Below are 22612 nucleotides of genomic sequence, written 5' to 3' on the forward strand. Positions count from 1 at the left end.
ATTCAATAATGAAACTTACTTAAGTTGAACTAGCGTTGGTTTCATTGTTTATATAGTGTATTTGCAAACATTGCATTAATACAATGAGGAAAAAAAAACAGAATAAGGTAGATGAAGTATTTGTCCTAGATTTTAAAGAAAACAAACCAATTTGAAACCTTTCTGTATAATTTCACCTCTTTTTTGATATGTCCTTAACGTTATGCATTTCTACACTACAGAATTTCCTGAGTTGTATTTTTCAACTAATTTGACTTTTCCAATTTCCTGTGATTTGCTTCAGCGCCTTGATTCAAAAGATTCTAAATAAATATTCACAAGCTTAATTTACTTGGGTCTTAAGCAAAGTTGCCAATCTTTTCAGAGCGAGCGGCGCACCAGGCGGGCAGAATCCACGGTCCGCTGTGCAAACCAGAGCTGAGCCTCTGCTCCTGTCAGGACTCATAGAACTGTCCCCTTCAGACGCAAACTTCTCCTGACATTAACACTCAGTATAACTTTATCACTCACAGGCCAGCTACTAGTGTTTCCCCTTCTCAGTCATCAACATCAGAGGCTGAGCTTCATCCCCTGAGGCACTGTAATCCGCTCAGTGACCAGCAGCCGTTAGGACCCAAGGCTCATTTTTCATTGGAGTCAGTTCTTTTTATAATGGAGCACGTCATTCTCCCAGGCCACAGAAAAGGCAGATACCTCACTTTACTACACCGCAGATGAGCGTAGCAGAGCAAAACAGACCCAGCATGCCCAATCCACCCTTACAGATGTTCATCCTAGACCAATGCCCAACACAGGAAGCCATTAAAGAGCAAATCAATCAGTCAGCACTGTGGAAACCGGGGGGACAAACCTCCATGGAAAGCTTGCGGAGGGGCACATTGCCAGGAGAGTGAGATGCACTACGCAGCCTGTACCAAATATAAATTCATTGTAGGCTCTTGGAAACTTGTGTTTTCATAAACATGAGAACTGGGTGGAAGCGATTTCCTGATCTGGAGTGATTCAAATGCAAAACAGTGGAGGGCACTGACAAAAGAGGAGTGAGAGGAGAAAATAAATAAAGAATTGTTAACGTTCGCCTTTTATTTGCCTGCAGGGGAAATATTTTCAAAGCTCATTCCCATCCTGAGAAATCATTTTAGCGGTGTTAATCCTCAAACAACATTCCCCTCTGATTTCCCAACTGAAGGGAATACAGACCATTTTCAAAATGGAGCTTTTATGCACGGATCAACTGTTCTCATGAATAAAGATTTGCATCATGGCACTTCTTCATGGCAGGCAAAGATGAAATTGTGCTCTGTCCTGGTTGTTTGTTTTCCTTTGAAGAAGTTCAGCACTTACAGACACAAACTCATTTTGCCTGTGATCCTGCTTCACTGCTTTCCATATCTCTTTTTAACCGAAAGCCTGCCAACCTTAACACTTCGATCACGTCCCATTTACAGCCACGTGTTTTATTGTTGTGTGGTCCTTAATTTACTCAAGACTGAGCTGGCTGATCTTTTTGGATTTGACATCTCTTGCATTTTCGGCAGCAGGTTTTTACGAAAAATGAAGAAGGTTCCTTTTCCATAGTTTGAAATGCACGCCTCATGGCATTAATTTATTGTTAGGTCACTGCCAGACATCAACAACAATGGCATCTATCCAGGGGAGAACCTTCAATCACTAGATATAATCTGTCAAAGGAAAACTTTATCCCCATATACCTTAAGTCTCAGTATGTAAACCTGAGTCATTCCCTGGCTCTAGATTTATGATAGCACCTGTCTGTTAGCACAGATCAAAATGTTTCAAAGTAAACTGTTCCAGCAGGCATGGGAATTCCCATCATATCCAGCTCCAGAATCCCCTAGATCATGGAGAACTTTGTTCTTGCCATCAGAGATAAAGCTTTGCAATCCTCCCCAACCATTACACTTAATGATCTGCTTAAATAGCCGCGTTACGCCAAAGCTAGTTCCAAGAAGAAAGACAACTTCAAAAGGCACATATTCCTCCACGCTTGGTTTGTGTTTTCCCCCCTTTTTCTCCTTATCATGCACTATGGAACTTGTACGATGCACAGATATGATAAAGAGGGAGTGAAATCTCTGCTCTGTGAATGTGGAGTTTCATCTAAGGATTGGTTTGTGTGTCTGTGTGTGGGTGTACACAGTCTGAAGCCTTGTCAGTTGTTGTACACAGACACCACACACGTACAGTGTACACATCTTTCAGATGAAACCATATCTGTTGACACCAGCCTGGACTTGCCTGTTTTTCATCCTCTGCATTTACTGTCATTAGTCCCTTAATTAAGAAACATCTTAATATTCAGCGACAACAACATGCCGTGCTTTTTCACTTGTCATTTGATCCGGTGCAAGTCGGTTGTCTGTCTGCTATGTTTGTATCCTATTAGGTCAAATATGAATGTATGAGATGACAAATTCACAATTGTTTATGTAGACATTTGCTTGCTGTGGTGATTTCACTCAGTTTTGAATGCAGTTAGCCCACATTCTTAGGCCCTAGATGCAGATATTGTGTACACACATGCTAGTGGTATCTCTGAGTGTTCCTCTCTGTGTGTGTCTGTGCGTATACTTGCTTGTGAATGTGTAGAACATATCATGGGGGCATTGAAGGTCCTTTATGTATTTTTTTTTCTCTCTCTGTCTTATTATGAATTCTCCCCACTGTGATTCATCGTTTGTTCTCTCTTCCTCAGAGTGTCTGAACCCACAAGGTCAAAGATCTCATAAGTATTCACATCCCTGTCTCCGCTCAGCCCTGCACTAATTGAGAAGACACGGCAACCACAACATCATCAGGTTCATTTGTTGTCATTCATGTTTATTTAACAGAGGAGGTTTCAGTCGGTTTCCGTCCTGACATTCAGACGAGCTTCTTAACTGCTAGAAAGTGGTTTTGACTGTGCAGGATTTACTACCCGTGGTTATCAATATGCTGTGCATATAACTGCTGTGCTGTACTTTGGCTGCCCATCTAAACAATTCAGTACACTATGCAGGGATTAAAATGCACTTTATCTTTGCTTATACGCAACTTTAAAGTTTAAAATAATAGTTTTTCAGTTGTCAGCTAGTTATTGTAAGTACTTTTTGACATTTCTTCGACTAAACAATTGATCGGTTAATCAACAAAATAACAAAAATTATCATTTTAACCTATTGTGTTACTTAATAAGCTTCAGAAATGCTGGAAGTGGGTGAACCAAAATGGCAAACTATTCCATGAAAACTAATTTTGTGATCATTGCTAACATACAGCCTTGTTAGTTTATATTTGGAAGAATTTAACATAAACATTTCTTAAATTGATTCACAACAAATTCAAATACAATCTACAGTAATCTCTACCGTGGCTGCCAGTGTGTGTGTGGTGTCTCTGGATACAAACTGAATTCTTCCCACTTTCTTTTCCTTCAGTTTCACTATGATTTGCAAACAAGAATTTCAGTATTGAGTGTTTGAAGACTGCATGGAGGACTAGTTCCATGTCATAACTGGGGCTGAGATGTGATGGGAGACCTGCCAGACATCAGCACAACATGGTGTATCAACAGTGACTGTGCAGGGGGTCGCCTTGTTTATAGCCTGAAACCATAAACCTGCAAACATGCATTTTCTCCTGCATTCTGTGGCCTGAAACTCAGCACATGGGTTGTGTCACTATAGATATTTGACACTATAGGACTGTGTTTGTGTTTTCACATGGCCGCAAAAATGTTTCTCTGCTGAAATGAAGTATGACGTCAAGGCGCTTTTCATCTTCCCTTCGCTCAGCTCGTGTAAACAATGTAGCCATACCAAAGTTTGCATCCTCAAAGTGTGTTTCTCATCAGCAGTTTACACTTTGCATATGGTAGATTGTGGTTCTCGCATTGCATTCCCTGAATGGATAAAACGCAAAAGACACCCAGAGGATGTTTGCAGGGTTGTTGACTTTGACAAGAAAAAAAAAAAAAAAAGAGAGAGCAACAGTGTAAAAACAAGTCTGTCCTCAATATATCCCACGATGCTAAACCCCCCTGGAGTTGTTTGTGCTCAAAAATGAGCATTTGGATTGAGGTTGATTCAGTGTGGTGACCACTTTCTACAGTCCTTTGAAGACGAGGCTCAGACCCCCCCTCAAAAAAAAAAAAAAGCACCACTTCCAAATATAAAGAAAACTTTCAGAGAATTTTATTTGTTCTGTTTCAGCAAAACAAGGAGTCCTAGAGTTTTCCGTGGCCAACTATTTCTAAGTAGATATTTAAGACCCGTATCAAGTGTCATTCCAGCCCAGTAAACTTGTCATTGTTTTAAGGCCTCATTCAGGCTTTGGTGCCGTGGCTTCGGTCCTCTGTGCTCCATATCACTCTCCAAGTAAATATAAAATAGCGATGACGCTCCTTTACCATTAGCAGCTCTTTTTGAGTGTGAGTCAGATGGGCTGTCATTGTCAGCCCACAACAAAGACCCATCTAAGGATGATTCCCACAAACCAGCGCACTGGGTGGGAACATTGTTTCATAGCGGGAAGCGCGGCGGTTGCTGGCCAACAACCGTCTGACTTCTGGCTGTTTTTTCCTGATGTGTGACGAGTTAATGTGAAGATATTTCCGATTCGTAAGAACGATGATTCTGATGCTGTTAGCCCTGATGCCCTTATTTGGGTTATCAGCAAAGGCTGCGTTAGAGAAAAAAAATCTTACTCATATTTTCCAGCAATATTAAGTAGAATAAGACAGTCTTCCAATCAGTGAAGGATAGAAAACTGTGAAAGACCAGATATGAAGTGTTCTATGGTCACCCAACAAATCAGTCATTCTTTATAGCATTCTGCCAAAATAGAATGATCACTTATGCAGGGACCATGGTTGCTTTAGGTTTGGTTTTTGGTTTGGTTTTGAAACCTTTGAGGCCTTTAGTATTTTTGCCCTCTGAGGCTGATGGACAGGGCGCAAGAAAGATGAATGGCTGGTGTCCACTGTGGTTAAAAGATGGTGACTGGGTTCATGTTCTCACATTGGATGAACAAAATAGTCAGTACGAATGGAACATACATCCACCCACGCGGGCTGTCATCTTAAAGGACACTTCTAGGTTACAGGACTATTTTGTGTGTATATTTCTTACGGGCTCATCTGTGCCAGAATATGAGAGTATAAAAGGACAAATGGAATTTATTACAGTTTGGGTCTTATTTTCACAGATTTGGATAACATTATGACATTTTACTCACAGAATTAAGCCAAAACCTCAGAGTACAGTGATACTGCTAAAAGGAAATCTGACAGGACGAGAAACACGAGCAGTCAGATAGTCAGACATGTTTTGAACAAGCCCCCAGGTTAGCCAGGAAGAGACGATACAGGCAAACAGTAAACTTACGACCCAAAATGTCTGTTGTAAACATCCACCACAGTTTACAGACAGACTTTATGTCTCAAATTTGATCCATGCAAGAGGTGAGTACACTGTTAGAATAGGTGGTAGGGATTATGGGCAAAATGTGGCAATGAGACCCAATTTTTCAGTTGTAATGAACTTTAATGCACTCGTTTAAAGTAATTTCGTCCTAGTAAATATCTTGCTGTGTACAGAGACATGTCCCATCCACCTCTCATCCTTTCTCTGCTCCTGAATCTGTTTTCTATAATTTCTCCTTCTCCCCTTTTGTCTCTCGTTGAAAGGAGAAAAAAACAGAGCAATGTTACAATAAACATTCCAGAGGGTGTCACCCACCCGGAGCCTAATTAGAGACCCGGGAGGCCGAGCAAGATGGATGGCGGCTGTGTGTGTGTCAGCGGAGGGAGGCGGAGGAGAAGGGGTTGTGGTGCTACAGTGGCTGCTGGTTACGTGCAGGTGGCTGGATGTAAGCGTTGGCTTTTATCTTGGCTTTGAACACGGGTATGCTCAGGGGCCTGCACAGGTGTGTGTTTGTGTGTGATGTGTGTGTGTGTGTATATATAGGGGATAGGAGTTGAGAGAAGATGGTGGTTGCGGGGGTTGTTGCTTGTATAGATAGGTCCAGAGGCAGTCGTTTGTCAAAGGGAGCCCACTCCGGCGGAGCTTTGCTGGGGTCAGAGGGTGACACTGTAATGCGCGTTGTGTTGTGTGTGCAACCGCTAATGACCTGGATCATATAGACACTGATGTGGCTGCGTGAGGGGTGTTGGCCAGGTCGCACAGACTTCAGACAACAACCAGATGTTTTGGTTGAGTCATTGCATTGACTCACTGTGCCCCCCCCCCATAGAGAAGTTGTGCGTCAGTTCCAGTGTCTTTTGTTTTTAATTAATGTAATGAGCCAAGAGATGGCAGAGATTATTTTGGCACTGAGGAGAATGAGTCCCACCACAAACACTGAGTCAGTGGCGATGTTAAAGAGAGAGACACAATCATCATCCTTCTTCTTGTCATGTTGTTGCCAAAGCCAAAAAAAAAAGCTGAGAAGTTTTTTTCATCAGGATGCAAGGGCACATTTCCCAATCCCCTAAATTTAGCCTCGGCACTGAGGTGTGGAACGTGCTAGCGTTAAAGGATTGGTTCACCAAATTATAACAGACCAACTTTCCTAGTTTACATTTAGTTTGTGTTTTTATGTGCTCAAGTTTTTAGATTTGCATCCTTGCTATTCTTGCTGCCTTCCCAATGTTGCTATTGAAAAAAACAATCCTGTTGAATGCTGTAGATTTGTTTTCAACAGTCTCTCCATAAATAATACCACAGAGCAATGGACTGTGAGCAGCTTTCATCCAAACTACTTCCTACTGTTATGATTATTTTCGTTTTCGTTCTGCCAATTATTTTCCAGTAATTGTTTTGTTAGAAACTTGTGAAAAATGCCTTTTATATTTTCCTTGGGACCAAGGTGATGTATTCTGATTGCTTATTGTGTCTGCCCAGCAGTCGAAAACACAAAAGCAGCAAGTAATTAAATTTGAGAAGCTGGAACTTTGGTGTTTTGGGCTGAAATTTGACTCAGACACTTAAGTTATTATCAAAATGGTTGCTGTTTAATTTTCTGTGAACACTGCTCACAGTGAGGTATGTGGATTATCTTGAATAACCAGGACGTTGCTTCTGGAGAGACGTGCCGCTGTTAAGTTTTTAAATGTCATTTTTAATACCGTGAGCACCACAGAAGAAATATCCATTCACCTTTATTTTACTGAAGTGTTAGCAGAAATGTCAGTAACTCAAACCCTGGAATAATAAATACAAAAACAATGTACATGGCTAGATACCACTAAAGCAAAGTGAAAGAAAGGAAGTATATTTGATATTTTTTTGTAAATCTGGGTTTAGTGACCCTTTTCAAATTTTGTGTTCTCTCTTAGATTAAGTGAAACAGCACATAAAAAGTTGTATTTTTCATGTTAAAAAAAAAATTTGAGAGCATCAGGCACAATGCAATGACAGATTCTCTTGCACGCCAAGAACAAAAGCCTAGAAGGAGAAATAGTTTTGACCACAACGGAGAGAAATGTGGCATTAAGATTCAGGGCCAGGCGCCTGTGTTTACCCGAGAGAGAACAAGGACATGGCACAGTGTTGGCTCCTGAATCTGTGAATTCAAATCACCTGGGTCAGCCTCTAATTCAACTATGCATAACTACCCATTGGCAGGCAGGTCAGGGATGCCAAAGTACTTTCTAATACATTTCAGTGGATTATTCTTGCTGTGACCTCCAGCCTCCGTCTTGCATAACTCAACAGGCAGGGCACACCAGCAGGGTGAGGGGCTCAGCTCTCGCTGCAGCCACGCATACTAAAAATGTACACACATGGCGCTACGAAGACCTTTGACTACTAGTTATCTGATCTACTTGATCAAATGAAAAAAAGCACAAAAAAAAAACAGTTGAACTGTCCACGAGGCAAAACGCCAAAAGAATAAAGTGTGAATGTCGTGTGGAAATGCCAAGGTTTATCTGGAGAGAGCAAAAAGACAGAACAGAATTACAGTAACTCCAGCAGACCACAAGGAATGTGGCCAGGCACCGTGTACAGACAAGCCCAGCATGTGATCTCACACACACACACACACACACACACACACACACACACACACACACACACACACACACAGATACACAGACAAAGAAGACAAAGGAAGCCTTGCTACTACAACTGCACAGCATCACAGACTGATAGCAGGGGAGATGGGAGGTAATGACAGGAGTCCAGTTCAGGTTCATTTTCATATGAGCACAGTAGTTTTTATTCAGTCTGAGAGAAATAAGACTATATGAGTATGTGTTTGTAGCGTGTCACATACTAAATCATGATAACAACATACAGTGGTGGAAGAAGTGTGTGAATATTTTCTGTTTTTCTTAGTTTTCTGTGATAGTGAACTGAATCTGTTTGGGTTTGGGTCTGTTGGTCAGACAAAATACAACATGTGAAACCACGACCATCGACTCTGAGAAGTTAACTGAGAAAATTTGATTAAGTTAGATGAAAGTAATTTATAATAATAATAAGCGAACTGAGGTGGAGCTCATTTAAACTACTTTATAAGGAAAACTGAGTAGTTTATATTAAAAAACAACAAACCAAAAACCTCTAAACTTAAAATGTGTTTCGTATCTAACAGATGCAAATTGGCTTGAGACTGAAGTTTGAGCTGTGCACTGTCCCTTTTAAATAAATAAAAATGTAAACTCTCAAGCTGCAAAGCAGCTATTGCTGCAAAATTAATGTTCAAGAGCGAAGTAAAAAAGTACAGTATTTCACTTTGAAAGGTTGTGGGGAAGAAGCAGAAAATGAAAAGACTCAAGTAAAGTACCTCAAAATTGTACAACAGAACTTGAGTAAATGTACTTAGATATTTTTCTCCTCTGATTGGATATTAAATGCATGTAATATCAGATGGTGACTTTAGACTGAAAACCAGCTGGACCGCAGTGTTGGAAAAGGTTCGACGTCTCAGTCATAGCCATAGTAAACTGTCAGTATGGATAAATTATGATAAATCGCTTTCTCTCAAACACTCTCAGTCTTTCACTGTAATATAAGTGAAGTTTTTAATAGCCGGTATCTTAAGGCCACACAGTTACATTTCTCAAAAAGGGCACACGTCAGGCTAGATTACTTCAGATTACTTTTCCAGTGCACCCCATCTCAACCCTATTGGTTTTGGCAAAATAAATGTTGGGCCTTTCTTCTTCGAGAGTGGTGAGATCATGCTGGATTTTCTATTTTTAGGCTAACTGGCTGCTTTTGGCTTGGACCCTTCTTCTTCGCTGTCCTGCAGGATGCCTGGAGTGAAACACAAGAGGGTGCTGTTTGACACTTGAGATGAGATTTCCTGTCTGAAATGGCAAAGAGGTGAGAAGCACTGCTTGCACACTCTGTGCACCTGTTTCTATCCAGTGAATGAGGTAAGAAAAGCTTTAACAGAGACATGCGAAGGGAAAGGAGTGCAATTTGCATTTATTCACATCCTGATTTTATAATCTAATCTGTTGAGTTTCATTTACAAAGAACATTTCTGCAGAAATATCACCAGCCTTAAAATTCATGACTGAAAATAAAATTGAAACATTTGTTTATGTCACTCAATTTAAATGAAAAAAAAAATCAGCCTTTTTTGTTGAAAGGACAAATCTAATAACAAACTGTGGACACAAACAACTAAAGCTCACACCAAGAAAGAAATCTATTCACCAAATTCTGCCCCGGGACTTATTCCCACCAAAGGTTTTCTTTTATTTATCAAATGTTAGCCCAAAGAAAAGAAAAAAAACAAAAAAACTTGATCACAAGTTTCTTTGATCACAGCTCCAGCGTCAGGAACAAAAAAAAAGGAATTTCTTTTTGAAAAAGTACTGAACAAGTGAAATGATATCCCCAAACTCATCCAAATCTTAATTAATCTACGCTGTTTTAAGCTCCAGTGTTACATACTGTGTTCTAACTGCTCCTCCTTGTGTATGAACATTTAGCCCAGGGATTTCCAAACTTGTGTGACTCCCAATTAGATTTAGACCCCAACATAAAAATCAAGATAGTGCTCCCATGATATTCCTTAAGCGAGTTATTGTGTCTGTGGTTCTCTGTATCATGTTTACAGTGATCTGTCATGTTTTATGGTGTCTCTAACTCCCTGTGGCATCTATGTCTATAATCTCACTAATAAGGACGTAATTGTAAGTGCATGATGATCTCATGCTGCTTAATGGTAGTTTGGTTTTTATCCTCTTGAATATTTGTCTGACGATACTATTGCGTTTTACATTTTATTTATTCATGTTATTTATTTATTTATTCTGGCGTTATCGTGTTATTAACCGTATCATCAAGTTATTACTGTGGATATATGTTTTAAAATAGTTTTTAAAGGGGGAATCAGTTTATCCTGTACTAACCTGCTGCTCACTGCACCACAGCAGAGTCCACCCTCAAACCCCAGCACCGCCGCCACCGTCCTTCTTTCCCTCCCTCCCTCCTTCCCTGCTTCCCTCCCTCCTTCCTTCTCTTTTCTTTCTGCTGCTTCCTCGGCGCTGCAGGTTGAATCTATTGCCCCTATTTCCTGTCACATGGGTTGGAAACAGGATCCCTGTTTTCTACTATCTGGTCCCGTCTTTGTGGTGTCAGTGTTGTAGGAGCTGTTGGACCTGCCTTGAAGTTCAGGGACTTTAAACGCGAGCTGAGGAGCGACTCCTGCACAGACCCGGACAGTCAGTCAGCCAGTCAGTCAGTCACTGAGTCCACCACCCCGCCGCTGATCTGCGCATCAGTCCGTCCGTCAGGCTGCACTTCACCTGAGAGCCACCTCAGACCTTTAAATCACACGATGGATTCCTGGACAGTCACCTCTGCTCTTCTTCTCGCTGTTTTTATTTCTTCCGCAGCTTTTAGTCATTTCGACACCGGTAAGCCAAACTTTTTTATTTTTTTTGCTCGACTTTTCTGAGGATGTGTTTCGATACATATGTGCGTTGTCGGCAGTGTTGCTCTTTTACGCGCCGGACAAGCTGTTAACCCATTTTAAACTGTACAGTTCACCCAGAGGACGTGTGTTTTGATGTTAAAGTGCTGGTTCTGGTTTTGGTGGTCGTACATGTCATGGATCGCTGTCGCAGTAACTACTCCATTCATATTTCGTCGCCTTGGTCCCAATCCCACTACGGCACTGTTTCCCAAACTGCATGCTGCCTTTAATTTGTCGCTTTACCGAGTCCAGCCAAAGCTAAAAGGAAAATTGTTGTGTTACTTTAAAGTTTAAAGACAACAGAGTGAGGCAGTGTGAGCAGAGAGACTGGTCTGATCAGATATTTTACTGTTACCTCCACACCTACAGGGTAAACACATCTGATCCGAATCATGTCCAAAGATGCCCACGGACCTGTAGAGTCCCGCGGCAACATAAAGCCAAATGCGGCTCCGCGTAAATCATGAAAAAAAGGCTTAAACATCACCGGGGTCCCGTGTTACTGTGCCCTAAACGTAGCGTTTCTACTCGCTTAAGGGAAATGAGGGGACTTTTAACCTGAACCAGTCGTTTTTTACGCGCCCGACTCTGCAGCTCATCCTGCGCTGCGCGTCCCGGTGTGTTTACCTGCTCTGCATCAGCTGCATTTAGTTCATCAGTCACATTTTAACATGACCGATTTCATCTCATTTTCAACGGCCATGGCAGAAAAACGATTCTGATGTTTTAATCTGCACCGCAACGTTACTGTTGTTTGCACCGTATTACTGGCTATTGCGTCTTTAATTGAACCACAGAGTCATCAGTTCCCCGTGAAATGAACTCGAAACCTTCAGCTCAGTCATCTGATATCATCCATTTAATTTACCATCAAGTTCAGACTAATACGCAGGGATTTACTTTGCGTCTATCTGCAGAGCTTCAAAGTTTCAACCGGATCCTCTTTCAAAGCTGCCTTCCCGGAGAATATTTTGTTTTAATGTGAATATCTAATAATGATGACCACACAAACCAAGCTTCTCCTTGCTGTAATTTGCGCCGCGTTTCATGTCGAAGCAGCAAATCCTCATGCTTTCCTTTTTAATTTTTTTGTCTCTTAATTATACCCTTGGATTTCAAATTAGAGGGTCCACCATCTGGGCTAGTGCGTAAGTACTCCCATGTGTACCTATGTATTAACAAAGTATTTAAAGCAATGGTATTCCCCCTCATAACACTGGCGAGAAAGAAAGAGCAAGTTTAGTTAAAGTCAGCTGTGCCATATTTACTGTACAGTAAAACAATAATTTCATGCGTCTACAAAAAAAGTCAGCCTCTCGTTGTAAATGCAAAGAATGACTGTTTCATGCTCACTTTGCTCTGCTTTGGCCAGATGCCCCTAATATGTTTGGAACCTGCAATTTAAAGGTCAAACTGAATGTGAAACCCAACAGCACCTGAAGGAAAAATCCACCTCAGCCCCCCCCCCCCTCCTGCACTTACAGGGTTGTTAGTTTAGCTTTCATGGTTGTTTAGTGGGATATTATTCTTACAACCACAGTTTATTTGTGAAATGCCTGGAACCACCACAGAGTTTAAAAGCAAAAAAAGTGATCATATATGTTAAATGTAAGGGGATTTTCACAGTGAAGTCCCCCCCAGAATCAAAGAATAAGGGCATACGCTTTTCTGCTCATATTCAACAGGACAAATGTATCAGAGGAGATGAAGTGGGAAGTGTATAAACCTCAGGGGAAGTAGATGTGGCATTATGACGCAAAGTGGACACTAAAACAAGCAGAGCTGCAGAACAACTCCTGGACTGCACTGAAATAGTTGAAGTGGATATTATGAGTGTACCACTTGAACATGTCTCACGTTATTCTTGTGGTTCAGCAGTGAAATGTTATGAATGTGAACGTCTCTGTCAGAAGAATCCAGGGCACATCTGTGATGTTATTAAGAAGTAAAATCTGGGCATGTGCAAATATGAATTCTTAAACAGCTGAACGTTTCCTTTAACTGCCACGGCTCGGCCGTGCAGCAGCTTATTAACGCTCTGCGGAAATCCAGCCACTGTTGCGTTTGTGACAGAGCGTTGAAAACAATTACGCTGGAGTGCTTTCACTGTCCTGGTGGACTGCAGCATCGCATCAAGCAGAAGTGTGTTAACAGCAAAAGTGTTTTTGTTTTTTTTATCTTGCACTGAGGGATAATCATGTGGTCAGTGATGTGCACACACACGCAGACACACACACACACACACACAAAGAGTAGAAGAGTGAAAATGGAGCTAAGGGTTAAGTATGATGTATTGGTTGTGGCTGTGAAGCAGGTAAGTGCTTTTATGTAACCTATAACATGAGAATGGGCTCTTCCTCTTCCATACAGCGCACTTGATACTCCCATTATAGAGTGTTAGTTAACCACACCTCTTATCCATTATGTATATATGATTCCTCTTGCACCTGAACTCAGAGGCTTTATAAAGAAACTCATCCACACTCCCACATGCTGTTGTGTCTGACTGTGGCCTGCCTTTGCTCACTTGGCAGCTTCTTCTTATGTCCTTCACACAAATGTACACACAAGTGGAAGCTGAATGCTGTCAGAGCTGTCACGATGAGGCGTAATTGAGTTGCTCTTTAAGCTGTTAATAATGCAGCTGATGATGCTGGCATTGCAGACAAGCTCGAGCTGGTTAATCAGCAGGGAATTATTATGTTCTTGATGTTCCTGGTATCCGTGAACAGTCTTACTGGTGGGTTGCTGTGTGGGCCAGTGGTGAAAGTGCTGGTGAGAGGCCCACACTGCACCATGCATCTACACGTGTGTCTCTGGTTTATTTAAATGATGCTTCGTGTTTTTGAAATGGTGTTTGAGGCAGCTTCAGTGTCGCTGTTAGACTAAGATGGCTCACCTTTAAAGTGATCCTTTTAAAATCCAGCAGCAGGGTGAGCAGGCTGTTCACCTGCTAGTACATGCAGGGATAACCTATAATCTATGTGAGTGGTTCTCCACCTGGGGTCGGGGGATGATTAAAGGAATAGCTCAACATTTTGGAAAATATAGCTGTTTGCTTTCCTGCAGAGAGTTAGATGAGAAGATCAATAATGCTCTCCTGTCATGTTGTTTGTTTGATCTATTTAAAAATCCTGGTGTAAAAATTACAATTTGCTGTTTAATGTTTATTTCTTACATTCAAGAAATAGCTAAGAAACAGTTTCCATCCTAATCCAAGCTCACTGGCTACTGGCTGTTATCAGCTCTCCACCAAAAAGCATTTCCCATATGCAACCATATGATAAGGGGTTGCAAGGGGGCAGACCTCCGACAAGAGCAGCATTAAACAAGTGGAGTCACAATCCGCGTATCGCTGGACTTTCTTTCTTTTACCTTTAAAGGAAAGCGGTTATCTTTGGTTGTGTCGAGCTGAGGCTTGAAAAGGGCAGGCTGTGACATTTTGTCAATATGGAATGCACGCTCATTATGTGATCACAGAAGAGCAGAGCTGTCAGAAATAAGCTTTTTTGAAATTGTTTGTGTTGTGTGTTTTTCTAATGGACAACGAGTCTGACAATAAAGATGAACTGAACTAAACTGGAAGCCAGATGAAGAAAACATCAGGTTAATATCAGCTTGTGCTCGACCAGCTGAATCTTGGGCTGATCGGAGGAGGCGAGAGGTGCCTTATGGGGTTTCTTTTCATCTGCAGTCTTTGCCAAGCCTGTACTTAACTTGACATGCATGAAATAACTTGTAAGGCCACACTGGGAAAATTTGCAAAGGCTGATTTCTGTGCAGTGAGGTATCTTATCAAACTAACTTGCCGCAGGTGAAGCAGCTAGATTATTTCCAGGCCAAACTGGAGATATTTGAGCTTTTTTCTCATTCATCACTGGCACTTTTCTTTCTTCCTTGAAGCAGTGCAGGCACCAGATAGAGTGATGGGCGGATGAATGACAGCATGTGTTGTGATTTCTCTTTGTAGCCTGACATGCATATAAGCTGCTGCATAAACTGGCAACCCTCTGTTTCATCTGGCAGCCCGCCCTTTTTCCTGCTCCCTGTCTGATCACTGTCCAGCAGGGCACGATGGACTCTGTCGGATCCAGCACACTCAGCCACAGACTGAACTGGGCGTTGCTGTGTGGCGCAGCAGACAAGGCGAGGTGGCGGGAGCGTGGTTTAAAACACTGCACAAACTCCTGAACAGTAGCTCGCACAGAGGTTTGGATTTCAGTTTTTGGTCCTGGAAACAGTCATGCGGCTTCTGTGTACGCCAAATTGACATGTGATTGATAGAAGGATAGGAGCGTGTAGTGTTGCTTAATATCAAGTCCAAGTGTGTTGACTGTGTGTGTTTGTGTATGTATATGCTCACCTGACTGTTAAAAGCAGAGGACAGGGAGCCAGAAGCTTTTCCATGTATGATGGTCCAGGATTTTTGTGCGTTTTTTTGTGGATATTTCTGCCTCTGGGCCTACGTACATGTGTAGGGCTGCAGCTAACAATTATTTTCATCATCAAGTTTGAATTGATCTTGTCGTTCGTCCAGTTGTCATGGTACTGTAGATGCTAAAACCAACTTTTTCTGGACATTTTAACGACCTCAGGTCCATGTTGGCCCAAAGTCAGAGGTTTAGAGTTGATTCTATGGATTATTTTTTATGATAAAACAATTAAGACATCTATAAAAAAAAACAGCCTAAGTTGACATATTCAAAGTACGTGATTTAACCAACTAACAGTCCAAACCTTAAACATGTCCAATGTAAAATGACATAAAACAAAAAGCAGCAAACTCTCATGTTTAGGAAGATGAAAACAACAAACATCTGCCATTTTCACTTTTAAAATTGCGGACTAATTTTCTTTAACTCAGCAAATCGTTTAATCAGCTATAATTTCAGCACTACATGTGTGCGTTTGAGTAAAGTTCAAATGTGAGGCAGCTGTAACCATCTGCAGTCTCTATAAACTTCCAGCGTTCCTGCTCGAGATTTTAAAGGGGCCCCCGTCAAGTGTCCAAGAGGTCTCACATCCATTTATCTCAGCCCCCCTCCCCCATCCCACCCTTCCCAATCACCGTATCTGTCTCGACTTGATCCACTCTTAACTCGTAAAGGCAGTCCATACAGTAGAGTTTATGACTGGGTTCCATCAGCCTTTGTAACCCCTGAGACAGAGGGTTCTTTGTGAGGCTAAGTGTGTGTTGTGTGTATGTGTGTGTGAGCGAGAGATACTCGGAATCGTCTGCCTCGGAAGATAATAACAGACCATCTTCACCCGTTTGAAGAAACACGAGCTTGTGTTGGCAGAGGTGATTGCGATGGAGCGTTGGTTTGAGGAGAGACAGCGGGTTCTTAAAGAGTTTAACATAAGGGCTTTCGGTGTGCGGGTAAACCCTCTGTGCTGACTGTGGGGAGTGTCAGAGGGCATTATGGGAAGAGGGTGCACGGGGTCTGGGTCTCAGATGTGGGCCCTGTGGTCCCCCCCGCTTTTCCGGTTCAGAGAGGGAGATGGAAACCTTTCCTCCCTTGCTGAGCTTCTGTGTAGCAGACACAAGTTCAGACAAACCACTGTGGTAGATCGGTGTTCTGTGTGTGTTCTGTGAGATAAATGTCTGAGCAACTGTTGAGGATGTGACAGTAGGAACCAGTGGGAGTTTTAGACTTTCAGAGTGAGGACTTTCTCGGCCCAGACTTCTTCCTGGGCTTAGGTTTATGTTGAATTTATCCTCCGGACTTTGATTCAGTCAGAGTTTAATTGGATTTTCACAGTTATTGAAATGTAAATGTTAAGTGGGTGGGTGAACTATCACCTTGTTTATAAGAAAAACATTTGTAAACAAAAATCAACTTTATTTTTTAAAAGAACTCATATGTTGAGGCCACAGTTTGTCAACTTTTTGTAATATTTTTAGTTGAAATATGCTTAAAAACATATCTTAGTGTGGTCTCCTTGCTAGTATGTACCATTCTAGTTACCACTGTAGTGCGATGAGCTTTGGCCAGTGTCTTCATGCCTCAGCATATCACACCAAAACAATTTGCATGAATAGATTATAAAGGGAAACTTAAGTTTTATGGATGCTATTCACTTTTTTTGACTTTTGAGATAATGTGAGTCCTTAGGCCTTTCACTCAAGGGCATGTAGAAGCATTGGCATCAATCATGGGGCTGAACAATCTACTTGGGGGACACATGGTTGCTATTACTGTCTGTTCTCTCATCACTCATTGGAACAATGAGCAAACTGATGTATGGGCGAACCTCCCTACAACTTTATTCGTCTTCAAATGTCCTGTAGGTTGCACGTAGGTTCAGTCAGTCTCTCCTGGTTGTTTTCAAATTAAACCCAGTCCGTGTGTCTCCTCTTTGTGTCATGTCCACGCATAATCAGGTGCACACCAGCCCATATGGAGCCCTCATAAATCTCCAATGGAATGCCAGAAGAGGTTAAGCTTATCAAGACAACGGAACACGCTAACAAAAAGCAACTACGCATACCGACTTCAGCTGGCACTGAGAGTGTGAGGTGACTGACAACAGACCGGGCTATGGCGTCATAGTGGAGAGATGACGCTAAGATGCTAGTTTGCTCTTAGCACCACTCACAGAGGGAGAAACACAGCTAGCTCGCAGTGCTTGCTAATGGTGTTAGCTGAATAATAATAGCAGAAATTTGAGATCAAACGATTTTAAAGGGTGAATGACGGAAAATGATGTTGATAATTCAGTGATGATTTAATCAAGCAAAAACTGAAATTATTAGCACTTTTTTTAAATTTAAAAGAACAAATATTCAAGTGAAATCTGCAAAATAATCCGGCGAGGAAGAGGCTCTTCCTCTGAGCTTCACCCAATATTGTTGTATATTTGTATAGTACATTCTTGACAGTATGGTAGATTAAAAACTAAGCCATGGCAGATTATGCAAACTTCCACATCTAGTGCTGCAGTGACAGTGACAACAGTTTGTAGCTACTAGCCACCAATAACAGTGACAGTAGAGAGGACAAAGAGAGTTGCACTCATTGAGAAGCCAGACATGTAGAGAAGAAAGCCTGAAATGGAAGAAAATGGAGCAGAGCTTTATCCTTTTTGCATATACCAACACTTGTGGTAGTCAGCGTGTCTTGACTTGTGAAGACAGGCCAAAGTTTAGAAGAATTCCCTCATTTACTGAACGTAAGTTGAATCTGGCTCACAGCTGGTAACAGGAGAAGAGGAAAAAAAAAACTCTAGGTCAGAAATGTGTGCCTCTGTGACAGCATGCTGCCTATTTACTTCCTGTTGACCTCTGGGTGGTGCCCCGCGGAGGTCAGGTTGCGGGCAACGCCCTTGTTCTTCCATGCCAAGGCGTTGGACCGCCCATAAAACCACCAACCACCAAGACGGAGAAACAGACCCGGTTATTATAAACACAATCATGCTTATTATCATGCCACTGTGATTCTCGTCCCATCGTGTTCAAAGGCTTACATTTGTTTGATCAAAGTACCTCACTCCGTGCCGTTCCCTGCTCTCTCCGTTTCTCTTTTTAAACTTCCGCTCAGTGCAACTCTTTCATTTTTCTCTCACCTTGTGCAAATCACCACCTGCTCAGTCGGTTGGCCTGGCGACCCGGCATGCAAAGCAGCCAGGCCAGTTCCAACTTCAGGATCTATGACGGTGATGGTGGTGCATGGGGTAGCCCCCTTCAGAGGCGGCAAGGCATGACGGATGTGATAGTCATGTAAAGCACAAAGCGGCGAGGGAAAGGGGCGTCCCCAAACAAAGTGGTGCAAGGTTGAGTGTGTCACTCTGGTCCTTGATCCACGGAGGCGGTCCCGTAAGACAACATGGAATTAAGCTGTCAAGCCGTTGCTGGCTGTACACAACTGTCAGGCTTGAAAGAGATAAACAATGTTTAGGTAGGAGAGTGAACTCATGTGGCCAGAATAGTGGTTTGTGAGGTTTTGTTGCTCAGAGGTCAGTCAAGACCAGTCTGAGTATATTTCTGAATGAGCTGAGACATGTTGGTTTTGGATGGAGTTCTGCTCCAGCTCTGGACCAATGTAATATCTTTACGCATTCGTTCACAACTTCTTGAATCTCAAACTCAAACAAAGATTGTTCTCCATGTTTTTTTTCCCCTCCCTCTCTTGCAACTGATTTTAATACTACTATGCATGAGCTGTGTTCCCTGGCCTCATTGTGTACCTTGACATTTGCGTATGCATGAGGAGACCCACTCCAGTCGTTGACAATGACATTCTGGTGCTCTCTCCAGAAGTCAGAGCCCATCAGCTGGAACGCACTCCAGGGCGAGGAGCTAAATCAAATACTCTGAGAACAATAATGAAAAACCATAAAGGCTTATGTTCTTCTATGAATTCTATTAACTCTCAAACAAACAATTGTTTTCATTATCAAAACTCAATTTAATTCACGGAGAATGGAATTTTAAGGGAGGTTTTTAGGGCCCCGGGGTGGAAGTGACAGCCGCATGAAAATGTTACACAAAATATAACTTTCTGCCTCAACGCTGGATTTATATAATGACGTGAGAACAAAACGGAGCATTATCAGCTCTGGGCGTGTTGATAAAGGGAAGTGCAGCTTTGCTATTCCCTAACAGCACTCATTGGCTGGTGTATTGTTTCTGCATTTCAAGGAGAACAGGAAATGATTAGACTTCAGCCTGATTTGTTTTGGTTTAAGCCCAAAACCATTCTGGCTTCCTGTCTCTGTATTTCCCTTTTTGAACATACTATTAATAAAGCTTTTGACATAGTATGATTAAGGTAAATTAGCTGTTATTCTTTCTTTGATTCAAACATGTAACATGTTCCAAACATCTCGCCAGTGATTGGTTGGGTGTTTTTGCAAAAATCTCCACAGGCTGAGTTTCAAAGCAACCATGTATTTTTGTGGTGTCACATGCAATTCTGAGTTTTGAGAAGCGTAACCAACAACATAACGGGAGGATATTGAATTGCTACTGTGTGAGACATGACCTGTCCGGCGAACTTTAGTTCTTTTTATACTGCAGTTATGGTTGGGCCGGGGCCACTGAGGTCTGAGCTCCACTGCGGTAGAGTAATGGCAACCACTTTAAATAAATGGAGAGTAATTTTGCTGCTGAGCCCCAGGGTCTGGTTTGTGTCCAGCTGCAGCAGTTTGTGGCCGAAGAGGCAAATTGTCGCCTTTCCTCCTTGCAGGAAACGCCTACAGACAGGACTGATTTGACAAGGACAGGCAAGTGGACATGACTAAGTGGACAGAGCAAACATTTGGACAAGTGAAGGGAGCAGACGTAGTTAAGTGGTCGGCAAACAAAGGAACAAAGCCAGCGGGCAGAGCTAAGATGCCATGACAGTGAAATGTGCTGTGGACCAGAGAACGCAGAACAGTGGTTGGACAATATGTTTCCATGTGGTCGTTTTAAAAGAATATGGAAATAAACATCCATTAACTCGAGCTGCGATACCTCTGGGACGGTTAACTGAGCTTAAACAGTTCATAGAAGCTACTCGGCAAGTGCACAGGAACATCTCAGTCAACCGTTTTCACAAAAAAACCTTTGTCCCTCAAGCCGAGGAGCCAGTGATATCCCATTGCAACGCAAAGCCCTTTGAAAGAGGCTTGAACTGAAGGGATGAAACCCAAGTCGCAGAGAGGCCCTGATTTAGTTGTCTGTCCTGCATCGAAGGTGAATACAGCTCCCCAAGGTGAACACAAAACGAGCTGGTTCTGCAGCAGCCTATGTGGCACCAGCCCTTGACCAACACCGCCGGAGGTGTGGTCACACTCGGCCGATGCCATGAAACAGAATCTGCTGGCCCTCAATAGATCCTCCGTAATGGATCCCCTTCTCAGGGAGGCCAGTGGGATGCCCCCTGTCTTTTACCAGAGCCATCTGGTTCCCAGTACCGCTGCTCTTCCCACAGCCGCACAAACCACACTGAAAAAAGATCGCTTTCACCGTCAAGACCAGGAACTGGAGACGTAGCTGGTTAAAAGGGGTCTGAATGTTGAACCCCGTGGTCCCCTCTGTAGCAGCCTATTGTGTTGAGGGAAGTGCATACTGTTGTGGTTTATCTGACAACCTTTTATGATTTGATACAGTGGAAATGTGTGCTCTCTTAGTGCTTTGACCAGGTTGCTCCAGCAAGATAATTAAAAACGAAAAGATTTAAACATGTTCTGAAATAACAGAATACAGTCCACAAATTGAGATGAATGTGAACTTTGGTGATAATGATCACGGATTGTTCTAAAACCATAAGGTGTGTCAGTGTTGCTGGAGATCAAGGCAAAATGTCTTGATGCAAAGAGGATTTTCTCCGTAAATGTACATGGATTTAAAGAGTAAAAAAAAAAAAATCTGAACATACAGAGGAATGCTGAGGGAACAGACCAATGCCTCCATCTGTAGTTTACAAAGATAGACAAAACAAACACGCTGGGGCCTTTTTTCTGATGTGTTTGCCACTCTCTCCAAATGAGCATGCTGGAGATTCATTGGATGCAGATGGGTGCATGTTTGTGCTCCACACATGGGGTGTGTTAATCCACCACTGCAAGCAAGCACGAAGTAAAAGTTGCTTAAACCTCCGAATTTAATGGACGTGTTTTTTTTTTTTTTGTTTTTTTTTGTTCTTTCGATGTTGACTCTCTGTCCATCTAATTCTCTGCACTGCCCAGAAGGTGGACAAAATCCACCACGGGTCTGCTTTAGTTATGTTTAATCACAGCACATGGCTCTAAGCCTCACTCAGACATTTGATCAACTTAAGCTCAATTTCCAGTAACCACGCTGTTCCATTTCTGTAGGGAACAATTACTGAAAAGAGGCCTCAAAGCTGCCTATAACGCTCAGGATCCCCAAGATGACGTGACACTTGGCCTTGGTGGTCAAATTGTTGAGAGTATTTGAGTTTTGTCTGTCCACACGACAATAAAACGTAGACATTAAGGAATACAACCCCCAGTAAACCAACTGATCAGTTAGTTGATCAGTGGAAACAGGTATTTGCTGGTTGCGGCATCTTTGCTGTAAAGATTTTCTGATTTTCTCTGTTTTGTGTTATTATAAACTAAACATCTTTTACTTATATATTCCTCCGTTTAATTAAATAAATATCAAAATGTGGTCAGTGTACATAAAACTACTGTAAGCAAGACTTTCCACAAAGACAAAAATCCCCTCTCTGTCTGCCCTGAACTGTGAAATGAAGTTAAAACACAGTTTCCCATTCCCCTTTTATGAAATGCCTCTGATTTACTTACTCCTCAAATTAAATTTTGGTGTTGCATTTGACTGCTGGCAAGAAATCCACAATAGGAAATAACTCATCAAAACCGGAGAGCAAAATATAAAACTCTCTTCCTAACAGCAGTAAAGGAGTGCTCCATCAGAGAGGGAAGTTGGATAATATTTGGAAGTACTGCGAAAACTATTTTCAGCAACACCTGTGCCTTCACTGGCTGCCAGGAGAAAGAATTCAAGCACGAGGGGCTGTACAGTTAACTGACATACATAATGCTCATATCCCCAAAACCGAACGAAAAAACTACCATCTGCAAATCTACTTTGAAAAAGTTGTTCTGCTGCTTTACACAGTGACTGCGGCTTCGCTCGCCTCGAGTCTTATGATTCACTAAGAAAAAAAAAGAGGGATGAGGCATCTTTCTGTTGAAATAA

At 42.1% G+C, this 22612-nt stretch overlaps 1 protein-coding gene across 2 annotated transcripts in view; it reads left to right on the plus strand.

The window, feature by feature from the left end:
* Positions 1-10521: 10521 nt before the first annotated feature.
* Positions 10522-22612, plus strand: part of kremen1 (kringle containing transmembrane protein 1) — a 54135-nt gene continuing 42044 nt past the window's right edge. For both annotated transcript variants that reach the window (XM_041043205.1, XM_041043206.1), the window contains exon 1: positions 10522-10879. In XM_041043205.1, coding sequence (XP_040899139.1) covers positions 10801-10879 — 79 coding nt within the window. In that variant the 5' untranslated portion in view covers positions 10522-10800. The remainder of the gene's footprint in view (positions 10880-22612) is intronic.

Source organism: Toxotes jaculatrix, chromosome 7 (assembly GCF_017976425.1).
Source record: "Toxotes jaculatrix isolate fToxJac2 chromosome 7, fToxJac2.pri, whole genome shotgun sequence".
Lineage (NCBI taxonomy): Eukaryota > Metazoa > Chordata > Actinopteri > Toxotidae > Toxotes > Toxotes jaculatrix.